Source organism: Pseudochaenichthys georgianus, chromosome 12 (genome assembly GCF_902827115.2).
Source record: "Pseudochaenichthys georgianus chromosome 12, fPseGeo1.2, whole genome shotgun sequence".
NCBI classification, from domain to species: Eukaryota; Metazoa; Chordata; class Actinopteri; order Perciformes; family Channichthyidae; genus Pseudochaenichthys; species Pseudochaenichthys georgianus.
Window position 1 is genome coordinate 8,189,633 of NC_047514.1, and position 19,332 is coordinate 8,208,964.

The window sequence follows — 19,332 nt, forward strand, 5'->3', positions numbered from 1 at the left end:
GATTGGCGAATGGTTGCCCAACCCAAAAAACTGTTGTGATGTCACAATGTGGCCAAATCTGATTGGTTCATTTTCAGACAGGTTTTTAAATAAATGCAAATGGGAATATACTTATGTCTTTAAAAATATTGCCTTTTAGCCCCTCCATTGACACCTGACCTTCATCTAGCATTGTCAGGAGATAATACTCTGGACCACACGGTGAAATAACAGCAGCCATGTTGCGTTCACAGTACATCGGTTCAGAAGGAGAAATGAGTGTAAGGCCAGTGTGTCATCATTTATTGTGAAATGGTCACATTTAATGGTTGAAACCTGTCATTGTATATACATCTATAAAAAAGACCCCGCAGGTACAGGTTACGACATTCTACTGCTAATACATACATTATTATTATAATTAAATAATAAACTTTTTGTTCAATGTTAAAGTTACATATTATAGTTTACAAAATAGGATCAAGGAGAATTAAGCCATTATGAATGTCTGAGAGAAAAAAAACTAAAATCCTATATGTGTCTTGGTATTATTTGTCCATAAGATAAAAAAATACAATAAAACATCAATATTCCTTTTTGAATAACATAAGAATTAACTGGTGATATTGGCTACTGGAAACTGCGATGTTTGTCGGAATTTAAAAAGCAAACTGTTTTGGGTTATTGTATTTTACAGCACGGAGCAGAATGGGAAACCAACGAAGCTCGTATAAATGTCTTGCCATCCAACTGCAGTCTCAAATCCACTTTATTTATTTTTTTTACAATCCAGGTCCTCTTTGCCAGTCGCTGAAAGCAGGGTGTAAAGCTAATTGTCTAAATACGCCACACTACGTTACTGAATTCTTCAAAGTGTTAGTCCCCGTGTCGGAAAAAACGTCTCGCTCCGTCAGCTTGATTCAGTCGTCGGCAGATTCAGAGTCAGATTGAGTGTCCATGTGGCTTCTTTATTGTTAAATGGTACTTTTAGTGGGGTTTCCTCTGACTCGTCCCAAGTAGCGTTTTAAGTGGGACATCAATCGCGTAACTTCCAGGTTTTTGAACCCACGATGAAGGCAGACACAGGCTTCAGGAAGCTCAGTGAGTTGTTTGGGATCCATTATGTCAAGTGAGGGGGGGGGGGTGCAGTTGAGTCTTTGGCATGATGACTTAGCTGTATGGGGACTGCTACGGTGCTATACACATAAACACACGCACGAATGCTCGATATATATGTGTGTGTTTGTCTGTACGGTGCTGCAATTTGAGAAAAAAAGGGTGAAAATGAATTTATGATTAATAATAAAAAAGGAGATATTTTTTGTCGTGTGAGGAGTTGTTTTTTCTTGCTCTGAATTCCCAAATAAAGTCTGCTGTGGCCCATCAGAGCCACCAGGGGGAAATATAAGACTGTTTATGCTGATATCGCTGCTCCTGCTGCTGCTGTTGATGAAGCCACTTTCAAAAGTTCCTCTGAAGAATTTCTTCGTCACCATTTATCAAAAAATGCTCCATGGCATTATCATCGTCTGGTTTCATGTCTAAGTAATCTCGGTGAGTAACTGCGTGATGGACAGAAATGATCAATGCACTGTATCCTTGAAACATGTGCAAAATAGAAAAAAGACACGCCTCCTCCTCCTCTTTTTCTTCCTCCTCTCCTCCTACTCCTCCTCCCGTCAGGCATGATGACATTCACATCTGGGGATAAAGAGACACAAGCACAAATTAGGCACATTATCAAAACAACACATTTCTTTCAGAACAATCAAAATCTGGTTTATACATCCAAATGTGCTTTGGTGCAAACATTAACACAGTAAGAGAAGACAGGTCCGGCCTCTTAGCCTATCACCTACAATGTGTTGGGAGTTATAGCCAATAGAAAAGCAAGTGTTACATAGTGACGCCATTATGTTATAGAAGTAAAAAAAGTTGGCCAATCGAGTCGTTTTTTCCCTCTAGAGGGACATTTGAGACTTTAAGTTTAGCAGACTATTTACATGTGCACTAAAACAAGAAATCCCAAAATCATAATCTCTTTAATCCGTCTGCCACTTTGTATGACTGTCCAGGAAAAAAGTAGGCACCCAGGAAACACATCAACTAATGTTGAACGAGAACAGGAAGAGGATAACACTTTGTTTTCCCCAGTAGCTATACCCAGTTATTGAAGAGAATACATGTAAGTGTCCAAAGGACAAGGGAACAATCAAAGGGGCGGTGGTGGCGAAGTCGATAGGGGCTTGGCTTGGCAACTGGAAGGTCACCAGTTCAAGTCCCGGCAAGACCAAGTGCTACCGAGGTGTCCCTGAGCAAGGCAGCACACTGCTCCTAACACTAGGATGGGTCAAATGCAGAGAAACAATTTCCCCACGAGGGATTAATAAAAGTCCATCTTATTTGGACTACAAAGTGCAACGTGTCCTGTGATGATGTTTGCTCGGAGGAAAAATGGAAAGCCGCCCGGGTAAAATACCACCGTGAAACACTAGAGGGGGAGAACTTAAGAAGTCTGTTTGCACCATGCAAGAAGCTTATAGACATGTCTCTTTAGTCTGTTACTATGCATTGTATTTCACTAACTAAGTGTTTTATTGTTTTTTGTAAAATCTTAACAGGTTAAGTAGATGGTAACTTCAGCTGTCAGATAAATTAAGTGGAGTAAAAAGGAGAATATATAGTTAAGTAGCATTATAAAGTAGCGTTGGCCTGTATCACAAAACACTAATACTGTGTATACACAGCACATAACCGATGGACTGCCTGTAGTAAAGGGTATGGGTGGACAATTGGCCTAAATGTGCCATATTCCTCCAACTGAACCTGGCTGCCTCATCCTGCACTGGCTCGTCCAGCAGTAGGTGTTCAGGGGGGGGGGGAGGCAGCCATTGTAACGCCAGTTGGTATTACAGGGGTGCTGTTTGGCAGTAAGGTGCAACAATCCCTACTTGTTTGCACACCTTTCACAGTGAGTTTGGTTGTGATGCAGGACTTTGAGTTTTTCAGCATTCACAGTCCACATCTTCTACAGGAGTCGTACCATTACAGCATGATTCACACAGTTTAAGGTGTGAAATTAATGAAATGCGACAGCTTCGGATTGGATTTTTACCTCAATCACTTCAGGGGGTTGTGCAGAGACATATGAAGAAAAATGCCCCGCTGGGTCATAAAACAAACTCATCCAATCAGTGTTGCTCCTGTTCCATTAAACACCGTGCACTAGAGTTCAATAGACATGCATCGACTTGCCAATATGTGACTGAATGACTGAGTCCATGATCAATTCAAAGGGGCTGTAGACTCACTAACCAAAGTTGGTGTTTGTGTAAGTGTGTGTGTGTGAGTATGTGTGTGTGTGTTTGAGTGTGTGTGTGTGTGTGTGTGTGTGTGTGTGTGTGTGTGTGTGTGTGTGTGTGTGTGTGCTCACCACATGAACAGCAGCAGCATTCCTAGCAGCAAAGGGGAGAAGTGTGTGAGGAGCCTGGCGGCGCCGCCCACTGGTGGCTTAGCCTTCTGTGGAGCGTTGGAGGACGGGATGGGGGAGGTCTTAGCTTCTGGAAGAAAACAGACAACACAATAAACCTTACTGAGCATATTTTTTAATGAGCTCCATAAAACCCTTACTTTCCTATTTTTTTCTTTTTGGTCATACAGTGTTGCACAATCGTTTTCGTTCCTATGGGGAGAAGCGCCTAAAATGTCGTTTTGATGAATGGACACTGAAAAGCGCCCATCGCAGCAGGAAGAAGCAAGTAGAAAGAAATATGCGGTGCGGAGTGGAATCAATTCTAATCTGCAAACACAATCAATATAGGACTTGTCAAGGCAGTTATGAAGTGAGCCGGATAACAAAAAAATAAGAAAATCTCATTCATACTGAAGCCGCGGGGAAACAGAAAGGAGAGAGGGACAGAGACGGAGCGAAACAGATAGACGGATAAATGTGGAGACGGAAATTCGAAAAGGGAGGATGAGATGAAAACCCTGAGGGAAAGGAGGCAGTGAGTGGAGGTTGATACAGTTAGAAAGGAGGGAATGTGCAACTGTGGCAGTTAATATACTGCTGATAAGACACAGTGATATGGACACATTTACACACCTGTAACACAAGGCAAGGCAAGGCAAGTTTACTTATAGCACCTTTCAACACAAGGCAATTCAAGGTGCTTTACAAAAATGAAAGACATTCAGACAAAGGCATTTAAAAACAGTAAAAGATAATAAAAGAAACATTAAAATAAAAAATACATGAATAAAAAGTACATGAATAAAAAGTTACAGTGCAGTTTAAGATATGAATAGTTCACACAGAAGTTCCACTTTACTGATGAACACAACGGCTCAGTTTCAATTAAAAGCAGCGACAAAAAGATAAGTCTTCAGCCTGGATTTAAAAGTAGTAAGAGTTGTAGCGGACCTGCAGGTTTCTCGGAGTTTGTTCCAGATATTTGGAGCATAATAACTGAACGCTGCTTTACCATGTTTAGTTCTGACTCTGGGGACAGAAAGCTGACCAGTCCCTGAATACCTGAGAGATCTGGATGGTTCATAATTTAGCAGAAGATCAGAAATGTATTTTGGGCCATACCATTCAGTGCTTTATAAACCAGCAGCAGTATTTTGAAATCTATTCTTTGACACACAGGAAGCCAGTGTAAAGAATTCAGAACAGGAGTGATGTGATCCACTTTCTTAGTGTTAGTGAGGACTCGAGCAGCGACGTTCTGAATCAGCTGCAGCTTTCTACAGTAATAGATGTTTTAGTGAGACCTGCAAAGACACCATTACAGTAGTCCAGTCTACTGAAGATAAAAGCATGGACACGTTTTTCCAAATCCTGCTGTGACATTAGTCTTTTAATCCTAGATATATTCTTTAGGTGATAGTAGGCTGATTTAGTAACTGTTTTAATGTGACTGTTGAAACTCAGGTCAGAGTCCATGACTACACCTAGATTTCTGGCTTTATCTGTTGTTTTGAAAATTGCAGGCTGAAGCTCAGCGCTAACTTTTTAATTTGTGTGTCATCCGCATAGCTATGGTAACTTATTTTGTTGTTTTTTATTATCTGAGCCAGTGGTAGCATATAGATGTTAAAGAGAAGAGGCCCCAAGATGGAGCCTTGAGGAACCCCACATGTCATATTTGTCAACTCAGATTTGTATTTACCTATAGAAACAAAGTTGTTTCTGTCCTTTAAGTAGGATTCAAACCAATTTAGAACTGTTTCCGAAAGTCCCACCCAGTTTTCTAGTTGGTCGAGTAATATGTTGTGGTCAGTGTCAAACACAGCACTGAGATCTAATAATACTAACACTGAAGTTCTGCCACTGTCTGTGTTTAAGTGGATGTCATTGAAGACCTTTACAAGAGCAGTGTCAGTGCTGTGGTTTGGACGAAAGCCTGACTGGAACACATCAAAACAGTCATTTAAATGCAAGAAATTACTCAACTGTTGGAAGACTACTTTTTCAATGATTTTACCTAGAAATGGGAGGTTTGATATGGGCCTGTAATTGTTCATTGCTGAAGCATCTAGATTATGCTTTTTTAAGAGCGGTTTAATGACTGCAGTTTTCAGGGCCTGTGGAAAAACACCTGAGTGAATTGACTTGTTTACTATATGAAGTAGTTCTGAGGCCATGCAAGGAAAAACATTTTTTAAAAACCCTGTTGGAATAATATCAAGGCAGCAGGAGGAGGACTTCAGAAGTTGTATAATGTCCTCTAGGTGTTTATCATTAATTGTGTCATGATGTCTGAATTGATATTAGGTGGACAGTGGGCACAGAGACAAAACATTTGCTGTTCCTGATGTAGAGGCACTGACTGCTTGTCTGATTTTCTGAATTTTGTCAGTGAAAAAGGAGGCAAAATCATTGCACGCCCTGGTGGATAAAAATTCAGAGGCTACTGACACTTGGGGGTTAGTTAGTCTGTCGACAGGAGCGAACAAGGCACGTGCGTTGTGTGTGGAGAGAGGCAGACGTGTTGTTTTGTATTATTGCAGCTATCGGATGCAAGTAGTCAGTTTAGCTTCGGTTGCTATGCTAACATCACCCGTTTTATACCAGAGAAACTTTCATAACAGCGTTGTGATACCAAACAGTGTCAATTCAGACTGACACACATTCACTTAGGCTAAGGGAACTGGGGATATGCATCAGCTGCTTGTGTGAGTCGGACAGTGAATACTTTAGAGCGGCCGCTGCAGTGTGAGCTAACCGGGAGCTAACGGGAGAATAAACTCCCGTGGAAGAGCAGCCAGCACTGCAGCGGTCGGTAAATGCTGCAGAAACACATTAATAAACAATGAACCACGGCACTCTGGAGCAAAGTATAAGGTTGGAGAAGTCGTTATTAAATTTATTCTGGCTTCGTGTGATTAAAAGCAACACGATCATCGACCCGACGCTGTTGTTGTTGTTGTGAGCTGCCGTTGGAGGGCAAATCAGCGATGTAAACGGTGACGTCATGACGCAGCAAGGGCAGCTCTGGGGCGCCAGTGGGCAGTGTGCACAGAGCGGGAGCTGAAAAGGGAAACTGGAGCTGAACCAGAAAAGCTCCCGCTCGGAGCTAGAAACTGAAAAGCGCTGGTGTGAAAGCCGCACTAGAGAGCAGGGACTTTCGAGGGGATAAAAAGGTTCGCATTAACTAATTTTAGTACCGGCTCTTTTTGGTGTGAACGCGATCATGAACTAAGTTCGCATGAACCTTTGTGGGAAAAGTACCGCAGTGTGAATGCGCCTAAAGAAAACACAGGAATGATCAGAGAGTGCAACATCAGTCACCACAACCTCAGAGATATTCAGACCCTTTGAGATAATTAAGTCCAGAGTGTGCCCCTAGCTATCAAGAACACAAAACAGTTCTTTTGCCCCTCTGTCCTGAGGGTTGTCAACATGGATGTTAAAATCACCAACAATGAATAGACGGTCAAAGTCAATACACACTATAGACAGCAGTTCAGTAAAGTCATCAAAAAAGCTTGCACAGTATTTGGGTGGTCTATAGATATTTAGGAACAGAGCTCGAGAGGAGCATTTCAGCTGAAGGGCCACATATTCAAAAGAAGCAAAGTTCCCATAAGATGTCTTCCTGCATTGAAGGGAATCATTGAACAGAATAGCAACTCCACCCCCTTTCTTATGCATTCTTTCCTGACTCATAAAACTAAAGTTGGGAGGGGTTGATTCGATAAGAACAGCTGCACTGTTATTTTGTTCAATCCATGTTTCCGTTAAAAACATAAAATCGAGATTGTGCTCAGTGATAAAATCATTGATTAAAAATGTTTTACCTGCCAAAGACCTGACATTTAATAAAGCTAGTTTAAGTTTGTTGAACACACTATCAGTCAGGTTTTTTGTAACAAGCTGTGGCTGACATGGAATAATTTCTAAAATTGATAAACTCACACAAACACATCCTGTCTATTTAGATCATACAGCACATCACTAAAGCAACCCATTCCTGTATGAGAACAACAACTGAGGCCTGGGAAATCTCACAAGAATAAACAAAATAATACAGAATAAAAATTGTAATAATAAATAATATTAAAAATAAATAAATCATAATACAAAAATTGTAATAATAATAATAGTAAGTAATCAATTAAATTGGTAAGGATTGGAAAAAACAAACAACTAATAATAATAATAATAATAACCACAAAGTACACAAATTGAGGATTGGAAAAAATGTAAAAATAAAATAAGAATAATTAAAAGAAACAGTAAAAAGTGGCTTGTATATTTCTAGCCCATACGGGTATATTGAAAAGTGTGTAAAGGCTCTGCTTGTGGCAGCCGTAAATAAGCTGAAAATGTGCTTAAGCTGTTCTCAGTGCTTTAGTTTAACATAGCTTGACAAATAAAAACATCACAGAGTTTAGGGCTTTCTAAAACAGGGATATAGCTACATCATTTCCGTTATTGGAGAGTGAATATGATTCCCCTCTCCTTCTAATTAATGACCTTTGTGAAGTACGGCGTTGGAAGTGGGGAAGAAGCAGCCAGGTGTGAAATAGCCAGAGAAAGAGAGAACTAGGACACATTAAACATGTTCAGCAGCACACTGCATTACAGTCCTGCCTGAAGAAAAACAATTTGCTTTGGAGTGGATGGAGGAACCCAAAATTATGCAGACATAATGTGACGGAGGTGAGAAGAGACCGTTATGGCTGCAGGTTGATGTAACAAGGTAGTTTAGGACAGGGAGACAAGACAGTGAGGGGGAGAGAAGAGCGAACGTACAACAGTTGGAGAAGAACAGAACAGAAACACAGGAGAGGAGAGAAGGAGCAGGAAGGCTGAGAAGTGAGGGGGGGGGGGGCTGTCAAATAAAGAGAAAATTGAAGACTATGGCTTTAATGTTTACAACAAATCCTTACATTCAGCCTTCCCTTGCCCCTTAGTGATATCTAAATGCACCCTGGGAGTTGTAGTTCCTTGAGGCCTGCTATGGTTTCTGTTCACAGGCTTGCACCTTTCATTTTTTGTTGCAGAAATATAGGTTTGTTCTAACCAGATACCAAGTGTTTATACTGCTATGTCTTTTTTGTGATAATCTCTAACATAAATGTTCTAATAAACTTCTGTTGTGTGATTATAAAGAGTTTGTTGATCAGAATAAGCAGTAGGTTGGGCCAATTTGATGCAAGATGATGTAGTAAAAAGGCCTTCTTCATCTCTTTAATGGAGCAGAGGCTTCATTGGCTTTATCCACGTCATCATTTAAGGCTAACTCTTTCAATTGCACTTTCACATTTTGACTTAAATAATTAGACCAACGTTTTTATCTCAGCAAAGAGTTGAAGTTGAAAATGTGCATAAATACAGGCAGATACAACCCTGATAGCGGATATAAAATCATCAAATTATGTCGAATTATTGTCCTAGTAAGTCATGGTTTTCCTTATGAATTGGAGCCGGCATGCAGCAGAAAAGGACCTTTACATTTAGCCGTGGTGCTTTCTGCTTATTAAGCAGAAACGTAGCATTTATAAATAGATCGGGACATGAAGGATATAAGAAGTGATATCTAGTGGTGCTAGACAGTGTCCACTTTCTGTCTCACAGAAGGGGCGAGGCAGAAACCTATATCTGAGATGGTGGCAGCTCTAAGGATGGCTGCTACTTTTTAAAGCCTCAACTATATCTGCCTTTTTTACTTCCTGGAATGTGGTTTCCGAGCGATGGTCCAATCACTGAGGATGGGATTTAGAAAAAAGTCGTCCGTCTGTCACTGGGCTATCCTTTTGATGTGAAATGAGGCTGTTGATGCCAGGAAGCAGAACAGGCCCATAAGTGCAACTCCCCATGAGGTACGTGCGACCTGTTCTTGCTGATGCATGAACACAGAAAAAACAGGAACAAAAAAAAAATAGAAGGAGGAGGAAATGTGGCAGAGGCAAGATGGAGAGGAAATGTAGAAAGGGAAAGCGTGTTTGGACTGTGAGCTACACAATCAATAAGTCAGAGGAAGTGTGTTCAGCTCCTATTCCACAGAGAAATATTGGTCAGTTTGTAGATCAAGCCGGTCCGCTGCAAATAAAGCTGAACTACATTTTGGGTGATTATCGCTCGAGGTGTGGACAGGAAGTTTCCCCAGTGATGTGTTTGAAATACAATCGTTCCAATAAGAGAGTGGGGTTATGCATATTTTTCTTTTTATGGACATGTGCATAAAACAGTTATCTTAAACACCAGAGGGATACAATACATAAACAGTACATCTACAACCAACCCTGAAGTCCCTTTGAGAACACTGGTTGATCAATAGATGGGGAATTGAGATGAAAGAGAAAGAGAGACCTAGAAAATAAGATAGAAGGAGAGAAGAGATCATGAAGAGAGGGAAGGGAAGCAGAGAAGCCCCAGCTGGATCGAGAGGAGTCATGAGGTGAATCCCAATAACCTCCTCTGCTTTCCTCCAGAACAAGCATAATACACTGTGTACTAGGGGTGTTGAAAATAATCGTTTCTACAATGCATTGCGATGCGGACGTGGACGATTCGGTCTCGATGCAGTGACGGAAGATAATCGGTTATAGAGTAGTAACGTTGCTTCCTGATTTTCCGGCCGCGGCTTTACTATAACATTTTTTCTGTCACTTTAATATCAAATCGGTCGGTGACGCAGAGATCAGGGAACAGACGTGACAGCGGCACAGCAACACGGAGCAGTCTGCTTTATCCACCAACACAAGAACACCAGTCCAGAACCGACAGCAGAAGGACCCGCTCTCAATCACTCCGTGTGATCTGAGCCGCAGCAACACGGAGTGTGTGACAGGGATTTATGTTTTTCAAAAATAATCGCGTTACAATCATGTCAGATTTTTGGTGGATTTAATTAAGTCTTGGATTGCAAAGTATGAATGTCCTCTACCAGTTTTCAGACGATATATACGTGTGTAAAGTTTGTGAAGGCAGGAGGAAAAAAGCTTCCGCGATCACCGTCTCCCCTCCGTTCCTCCAAGCCCCGCCCCCTCCATGAAAAATAATGAGTGACAGGCTGATAGTGACCCGATAGAAACTTTATTATTCACTTAATCACTGAGATATAATGCAGCTAATTTAATCTCAAACATTCATGGGATTTATGTAACAGTAAGACAGAGAATGTAAGTGTGCACCCACATGCACTATTTGTGTTTGTATATGCTGTTGTAAATACTCCTGTTGTCTGCTGTGTTCAGACTCAAGTCATGTATGTGATGCCTCATTCAGGACATTCAGTGTCCTTTCTTAACAGAAGACTGTTGCTAGAAGCTGCAGCTAGACTGCAGAAGCATTAGCTTTTTGTTTTTGAGGATGGAACAACTTCACACACGGAGGCTAGATCTATACAATTCATTTATTTTGGTTTATAAATTAATGTCAAGACATTTATGTTATTGATTTCTGAAGCACTTTCTAATTAATAAAAAGAGAGTTCATATGTATTTACTGCATGTATGCATTGATGAAAAATAAGCCATGTGCAGTAATATAGAAAATTGAGGATGCAACGCATTGGTATGAATCGTGATGCACCGTGATGCACCGGGATATCGAACCGAATCGAATCGTTGACAGGATAATCGTAATCGAATCGAATCGTGAGACCAGTGAAGATGCACAGCCCTACTGTGTACCGAGGTTAATGTGTGTGTGTGTGTGTGTGTGTGTCATCAGAGGGAGGTCGTGTGTACAGTGTGTAGCACCGTTTCTATGTGTGTTTTTGTGTTAGAGCATGCTTCTGTTTGTGCTGTTTGTGTGTCTCTAGCACCCGTTCAGGATTGACTGTGATGGTCAGTGTGCAGTGCCATTCATGACCCACAGGTGTCACTGGTGGACTATAAAACTGTTGAGAAACGTCAATGGAAGGGAGAAGGAAACAGGTAGACCAAGATTAAGTCTTTTACATGTTTCAAATTGGGTTGATAATGTCAGTAAGTAAAAGCCATTTTTCTGAGTTGAGACTCAAGTGGCTTTATCAATACGTGGACACGTGTTGGTCTAATGATAAATTAGGGGAATTCTTTGTTTGTGTGCAACGTTTTTACTTTGAGCATTGATCAGTGTATTTGAAGCCTAAACATCTCAACTAATCAAGAGATTAGGTCAGCATGTATGTGGCATCAAAGGCAAATTAGGGCCACAAAAAAACCCAAAAGTGTGATGAACAGTATTTTTTGTGTTGTAGATTGGTGGGTTTAAGCCTTATAATGAAACCTCTGTTGTCTATATATTTTACATCGACAGGACATTTTAAGAGCAACATAATCTGCTCCACTGTTTGAAGGCTTGATGCAATGATGTAGGAGTGCACTTAGGGTTGGGTTAAGTACACTGTGACATCACAACAGGGCGTGGTTACAGGTGCAAAAGCACAAAAGCGCATTTTGCAGTGTAGCTTTTAAATACTACAACACAAAGTGTTTGATAGCCTGATATGCAACTGGTTATTGTGTAGATTAGCACTTTAGTGTTTATTCATTTACATGGTATCCTTCCATCTGTTATTTGCTATTCCAGCGCACTGGAAGATGGATGTTTTGTTATTCGGGGATCATTGGTGATGCGTTTAAGGATTTCAATTAGAGAAGAGAGCAATCCTTGCCAACGAGATCATTCCCAGAGATAGTTTTGTGTGTATGTGTGTCAAGGGAAACAGAGAATATAGTAACCTGTAATGTTTTTAAGGTTATATGATAATTTCTAATGCAGAATTAAAATCTAGAAAGTGTAGAGCTGTTATATTGTAAAAACAAGCCAGTCTGGGGCTGCAGGTGGGACGTGAGCATTTTTTAAAAGAAGGCACAGTTTCCCTGAGGCTGCGTTCGGGCGCTCAGGTTGATGTGTGTCTGGAGGCTGCTGGATCTTGTAGCATAAGCTGTGATAAAAGTTCAAGGCTATCAAACGCTTATAGTCTGCTCAATTTAATGATAAAGAAACAACAAAACAAAACTTAACAAAACTTAATTTCATACCTAACTGATACGGGAAATGTACTGTTTGACTGCCGTGGGCACAAAGAACAATGATGAAAACATTATAGGAATATTAACAGCATCATTATTTCTTCACCTGATGAACTACAAGACTGATAAAAACCAAACAGCAGTAAATGAATACTATTTTAATATTTCTACATACATAAAGTCTCACAGTGTAAGCCCTTGGTAACTATATCTCTCTTTTTGAGCTTACTTACCTGTAAGTCAGGATATCATTAACTATTCATGACAAGCCATCTCAATATATACACATACACAAGGCTGCTGTTAGGGCGGCAACTTATTTGCATTTCGCCTTTTTCTTATCTTAACTCTACCCTAATGTGAACCTTGTAGCTACATTAGCATCCAGTGGTAGCCACCACCTTTGTCCAGAGGGAAATATATCTCAACAACTTTTGGGTGGGTTGCCATAACATTTGGAAAAACATGTTCCCAGAGGATGAATCCTTTTCCCTCCAAACCTACCGGCATCGTTTTCACCATGGATGGATTGACACCCAATTTTGGTTTTAAAACAATGTATTTGATAATCTTATTTACATTTTCTCTCGTGCCCCCATGAGATTTACATTCATAATGCCCCCAGGACAGATTGGTGTCCAATAATTAGGTACATGACCAAATACCTGCATATCTAATGTCATCCCCATCATTATACATTAAACTCAACTGTCCTAATTAGCTACTGTTTGAGTGCTAACATGCTAAATCAAGATGGTGTACATGAGACCTGCTTAGCATCAGCTAACATGGTTGTAGTTTCTGGCTCTTGTTCGTTTACCGTTCATGGGGTCGTGACCTTTGAACTTGTTATTTTATGTATACAGAGGGCATTTTTATTCATAAATTAACATGTATTGTGTTTGTGTAAAGTGGATTTGCTTTACGCTTTGGAAAATCACAGAAAGCTCAACTCAACAAATAGACTGGAAAATGTTTTCAGAGATCCTGATGAATGAAAGGTACAGGCTTTAACTGAGGCTGTTACATACCGGTAGTATAGTCCACTTCAGTTGTGGAAGTGATCGGCAGAGGATCTTCAATCCAAGGTGTAGCATGGACGGCAACGCTCCAGTCGCTCCATGTTCCGATCTCTGTGTCCTTGGCGGCCACCTGTCGAAAACAATGTAATTGGTACATTTTAAGCATCTAATAAAACTCTTCTATACCTTTTTAAAGGACGAAGTATGTGTCAGTCAGCTAAAAGGAGATGTTACCTGGATGATATATTCCTTCCCAGCAATGGCATCGGTGATGGTGTGGGAGGTGCTGTCAGACAGCTCCACCTAAAGAGCCAATAGAAGAGAGTAGGTGGTCAGTTTACATCAGGTAAATGCACACTTTGGCAAGTTTTCATACAATCTAGTTATATAGTAGTTAACAAAACAAGCAGATTACTGTACTCCCAATATCTCATGGACCTAAGGATATGAAATATTCCACCATAATGAATAATGAAAAGACCTCTCATGATGTCCTCAGTAACTTTGGGCTGTGAGTCATAATTGATGTGCCCACTATAGAAATGCTAGCCTGAGCCTTTAATGTTTTATGGTTGAGCTGAGCCCTACAGTGTACACTCTTTATTCAGTGCTTATTTATTAACAGCACACCTTCCATTATTACTTTCTGCATAGGTCAAGTCAGTTGCTTTACCCGTTTATATTTGCGGTGTTTTACATTTAACTGTAGAATTGACTGAACCTCGATGCCCCCACAGCCTCCACACTATACACATACCAACCTTCAGACAGGCTTGCAAAATACCAGTGGCATAATATCCCAGAGCTTTGGCATCGATGCCACGTCATTTCATAACACAATGTAATGCACGGCAACATTTGAAAGCCTTTTGTGCACACTTTAATTTGCAGAGCGCGACAGAGAACAAACTAAATGTTTGAGTCACGGGAGTGCATGAGGGAATGATTTGCTGCCTCTCTGTAATTTATGGCTAGTTTTTTGTGTGCGTGTGTGTGTTTGTTTGCCTTCGGCCTGTGTCTAAAGAAAAAATAAGGGGTGCTGCTTTTTCTACTCCTGAACTCTTAAATGATTTAGTGACATGCCTGTTGCCTTTTGCAGTCCATCAGTTCAACAAGACACACACGTGCACACACAAACCCACACACACACATTAGGTGATTCAGCCTGAATCTAGAGCAGCAGGATCTCTGAAAAACTAGTAGTATAGTGTACTAACTTCACACATTGTTTATTTATTGTGTAGACTGGAATATGTTTGTGTACTCAAACTCAAATATTGGTTAATAAGCACTTAAGTAAGTATCTCATTTAAGTATGTTATCAATGCTTGTAAAAACATTTTGGAAGAACAGATAAGGACATGACACACCAGGGTAAAACTACAAAAATAAGTTCTAATAAAACCAACTTGTCCTTTAAAACTTTTGATATATTTAAGGCTGATCAGAAGAGTCTGTCATTTGATTAAAACCCCCCCTTCACCACCATATAATCTTTGCCAGCCACCAGCTGTAACAGAGCCTCCGATTGGAGTTTCCCTTTAGTTCTTGAGGATGTGCAAATCGAGGCTGATCTGACAAATAACCCCCTCGTACATCCCCTCTTTCGCGCTTCCTCAGTCTTCCTGTAATCTGTCTTAAAGTTGACCATATTGTTTGCCTTCACAGCATCACTCTGACTCCCCCCCAACACCCCCTCTATCTGTTTGGCCGGAAGTCCAGGCTTTATCAGTCTAACCGAGCGCTACATTTATATTACATTAATTTCATTAGTGGAATGCAATGACAATGTCATCCGAGCATGTGTGTGCGTTACATGTTCCCGTTGAGTGCTGTGTGCATATACTTTAGTGTATAAAGTGTGTACATGTGTGCGATAAGAGATGTTTGTGCAGTCTTTGAGGCTAACACTGTTTATAGGAAGTCTAAGAAGCGTAACCAACCATAGCTTCTATCGGCATTCCTTCCTGACTCTAATGTGTTTGTGTGTATGTTTGCATACTAATGTCTATGCCATAAAAGCTTGTGAAAGTTCAGCCACACATGTATATACATTCATGCATGTGCCTTCATATTTGTTGGCTTGTGTGCGTGTGCCTGCATTTGATGTAAAAGCTAAAAAAGAAAACCAGTGTGGGAAAATATTTCTCCAAACATTTGTTTCTTTGTATGCACATGTTTACACTCATGTTAAGACATGCATTATTGTTAGTGTTGGCAAGGCCTTATCAGAACTAGTGCGTGTGTGTGTGTGTGTGTGTGTGTGTGTGTGTGTGTGTGTGTGTGTGTATGTGTGTATTTGCGCACATATATGTGAATATATACGTAATATGTTTATATGTGGAAGAGTATATGGAGCAAACAGCTTGCAGATAAACACTTCCAGAGAGATGGATGAGTTGCTGCGTTGCCAAGTGGCTAAACAGGGAGAAGTGTTAGCAGAACTTAATATCACGTACTAGAGGGAGGGGGGAGGAACTGAGAATGCTGAGGGGGGGTGATGGGAGATAGATAGGAGGACAAGACGCATTTCGGAGAGGCTGTTGCTGCCAAAATACGCTGTCAGATCATTCACAATGCAAGACTGAGCCTGTGTGATGGGGCAGTGGTGATGGAGTGATGTATATTTACTTGTTGCTTGATGTGTGTGTGTGTTGATGCTTGACTTGTGTCTGTAGGGTTGATGTATTGTATACTAAGCTGTTTGGAGCTTTAAAGAAGAAAGTGTGTTCAATGTTGGCAATGTGTGTGTGACTCATCGACACATCCACACACCCCGACACAAAGGAATTGACATAATACACAAACACATTGCCACTCCTAACAACTAAATATTGACCTTACTATAATCATGTACTATTAAGTTTGCGTAAATATATTGTATTCGCTAACTCCAAGATATAATATGATAATTATAATAATTAAGATTCTACCCAAATGGAATGACCACGAATTGGTCTATTTGTGAAATAATGAACCCTTAATGTCCTCACTCTGGAGAAATGTCATCATATTATGCATAAACACCATATGTCTGTTCATTGTAAACAGCATATGTGAGCATGAATGTTTGACGATGAACCGGAGAGCACAGAGATGTCGGCCTGGTAGCCTATTATTGCAGGAAATCCACATGAGAGGCAGAACACCTGGACTTTCAAAGTATTTCAACAGCATTAATATGCTAATTCATTGTTTATTTGTACCTATTTAAATAGTTTTATATTAAAAAACAACAACAACAAACTAAACATGAAGCAAAAAAGGTGCAGTTTTAAGACTTGAGTGCTCAATAAACATTTTAATTTGTTAAAAGCTTAACAACTATGATCGAATGTAGCCATCTAACTCATTTTAGCTAAAGCAACACCATTCCCAAAGTGATTTAGTATCATTTCTAACTAACCTCTAATGCCAACACAGCAGAGTACCAAAAACCTTTAATTATCTTAACATTGCTGCACATGCTACCTAGCTAGCCAGCTAACTAGCAAGGCTGTGTTGTACGAGACAGTCTTAAGAGTAGCAGCTAACATTAACTATGTTCTCTCACTCACCTAACCAACACAAGCTAGCTAACATTGGTCCTTTATGTTGATGATGATTAATAAAGCAAGGTCATAACCGCGTTTAGCCAGTAAGCTAGCTTGGTAAATGGTATCAGTATCCTTGTGAAGCTAAGTTATTAAAACACGTTTTTATTTGTTTATAGGATATTTTAAAAACATAAAGTGTAAGAAACATGTAATATAATAAGTTAAATTTCACAATATCCTTAATAGTTGTTGCATGAAAGAAATTAACTCACTATCCCTCTCACACACACACTTCACAACTTAGTGCTGCAATATACACACATGCACACACACACTCCTCAAGAGCCTCTTCACAAACCCAGACAATAAGAGGGGCAGAGAGAGGAGATGTGAACATTCCTCAGGGATTGTATAAAGAACTGTGAGAAAGAGAAGTGACCCTTTACTTTTTCACACATCCTATTTTTTCTCTCCTCTCCTTGTCTTTCCTCTGCTTCCCATTCTCCTCCCACTCTCTTCCTTGTCTCATGCCCCCTTCATAACTCCTGGGGTATTTACAATGATAATCCATTTTGTACTTGTATTTACTGTTGAAATCAAATCACTTTTTTCTACTCGGATCAATAAAGTGTAATCTCATTGTATTTCCTACAAATAAACATTTACTGGGATGTTGTGGGAATAAAAATGAAGGAAGGGACTCTAGCCTACCCTTTTGATATCCGTCAACAACAGGTCATACTGGGGGTTTAATACAATCACATTAAATATGTTGATTATACTTGCTATGCTATTCCATTTATAGACACGTGCTATGGGATACATCACCATACATGTAGGTCAGAGTAGGAGAGGGAACGAGTTAAGCAGCACATTAGGAAATAAAAGAATAGATAGCCAGTAGAATAGGGAAAATGAAGAGGATGGGAAAAGAGACGGTTGGAGAAGGCACGAGAGAGAAGGAAAAGCAGAGAGAAAGAGACATGGAGAGAATTGGCGTCCATGGTCAGATCTAATCCAGTGAGCATGTCTGTTGTCCTGGAAAGGAAACCCAATTATAGGGCACTTCCACTGGCCCGATGGCGCTCTGTGTGTGTATGTGTGTGCACTGAGAAGGTTGGTCTCATTAGGTTGACTGACAGCCCCCATTTTTCCACCACACTCTCCTCCCATATGAGAACACACACAAAACGCCAGGTCCAGGGGTAATTTCTTAGACAGTATTTCTCTCTTTGAAGCCCCAATCGCCATAGCAGCAATTACTGTAAAAGGAAGCTAACCCCCCCTCGAGCCAATCGAAAATCCCCAACTAGACCCTGTGCCCTTTTAAAGCGTGTGGCAGTTGCAACAACACGGCTATGGAGGTGCCTCAACATTAGCTCTAGTTTATGCTGTCATAGCGGCATGTCAAACAGGAACAAGACATGAAAGCAGAATTTGAATCAGAATTGATCCCCTTTTTCCGTCTGTAACAACTAAAAACAACACGCTCCAACAAACAAAAGGTTTTTCTTTGCTTAAAGTTATTTCAGAGGTATTTTCAGGAGATGGATGTATAAACAAACAGAGCCGGTTAAGTAAATACAATACAAATCTGAGAGAAGACCAAAAGAGTATGCAAATCTTCCTGGCAACATTCCCAGACTTACTTTGGTTCTCGCTCAATTAAAATGCCAAGAGTACCATTTACCGTCTTGCGGTTATTTAATAGAATTATCATAGGATTTCAACAATATTTATTGTACAGTTTCAAAGTAGATTACTTTTAAAATGCAATACTTGTATGGCACTTACGGGAGACAAATAGCTATTTTTTTAACCAGAAATCAAACCCAGCACATTGAACTTACGTCAAAGAAAAAAACGATATTCAGAATGACGATGAAGAAAAATGCTTCCTTTGCTTGGAACTCACTTGGTTTTAATTATGTTCAAACTAGAGAAAGCTGACCCACAGCCCACCAGACATGGCCAATGTGTATATTGCCTCTTTGGTTAGTCCATGTGGAACAGTCTCAGTAGAAAGGTCAGTTGTTTTTCATGGTTTCATTTTCTCTCCTACGCTTTTCTCTCAGTGAACTGTACGCACTGTGAACAATTGATTTGATTAGCTCAATTGAGTGAAGCTATTGCTGTATTAATTACTAATTAATGAAATTACAAACATTTGTTAAACACATTTAATACAGATCATCTAATTATTAGATGATCTGTGCCTGCAGTCTATCTAAAAAACAAGTCTGTTAAGATAAGTGTTTCTGTCATTAATTGATCAGAATTTGCTCACATGTGAACAACCAGGACTAGGACCAAGTCAA

At 40.1% G+C, this 19,332-nt stretch overlaps 1 protein-coding gene across 4 annotated transcripts in view; it reads right to left on the reverse strand.

Moving 5' to 3' along the window:
* Window positions 1–267: 267 nt before the first annotated feature.
* Window positions 268–19,332, reverse strand: part of cntfr (ciliary neurotrophic factor receptor) — a 272,556-nt gene continuing 253,491 nt past the window's right edge. For 3 of the 4 annotated variants that reach the window (XM_071204969.1, XM_034095981.2, XM_034095979.1), the window contains 4 exons: window positions 13,713–13,781; window positions 13,488–13,608; window positions 3,413–3,539; window positions 268–1,680 (listed from right to left, as the gene is read on the reverse strand). In XM_071204969.1, coding sequence (XP_071061070.1) covers window position 1,680; window positions 3,413–3,539; window positions 13,488–13,608; window positions 13,713–13,781 — 318 coding nt within the window. In that variant the 3' untranslated portion in view covers window positions 268–1,679. The remainder of the gene's footprint in view (window positions 1,681–3,412; window positions 3,540–13,487; window positions 13,609–13,712; window positions 13,782–19,332) is intronic. The other variant, XM_034095980.1, reaches the window with a different exon arrangement.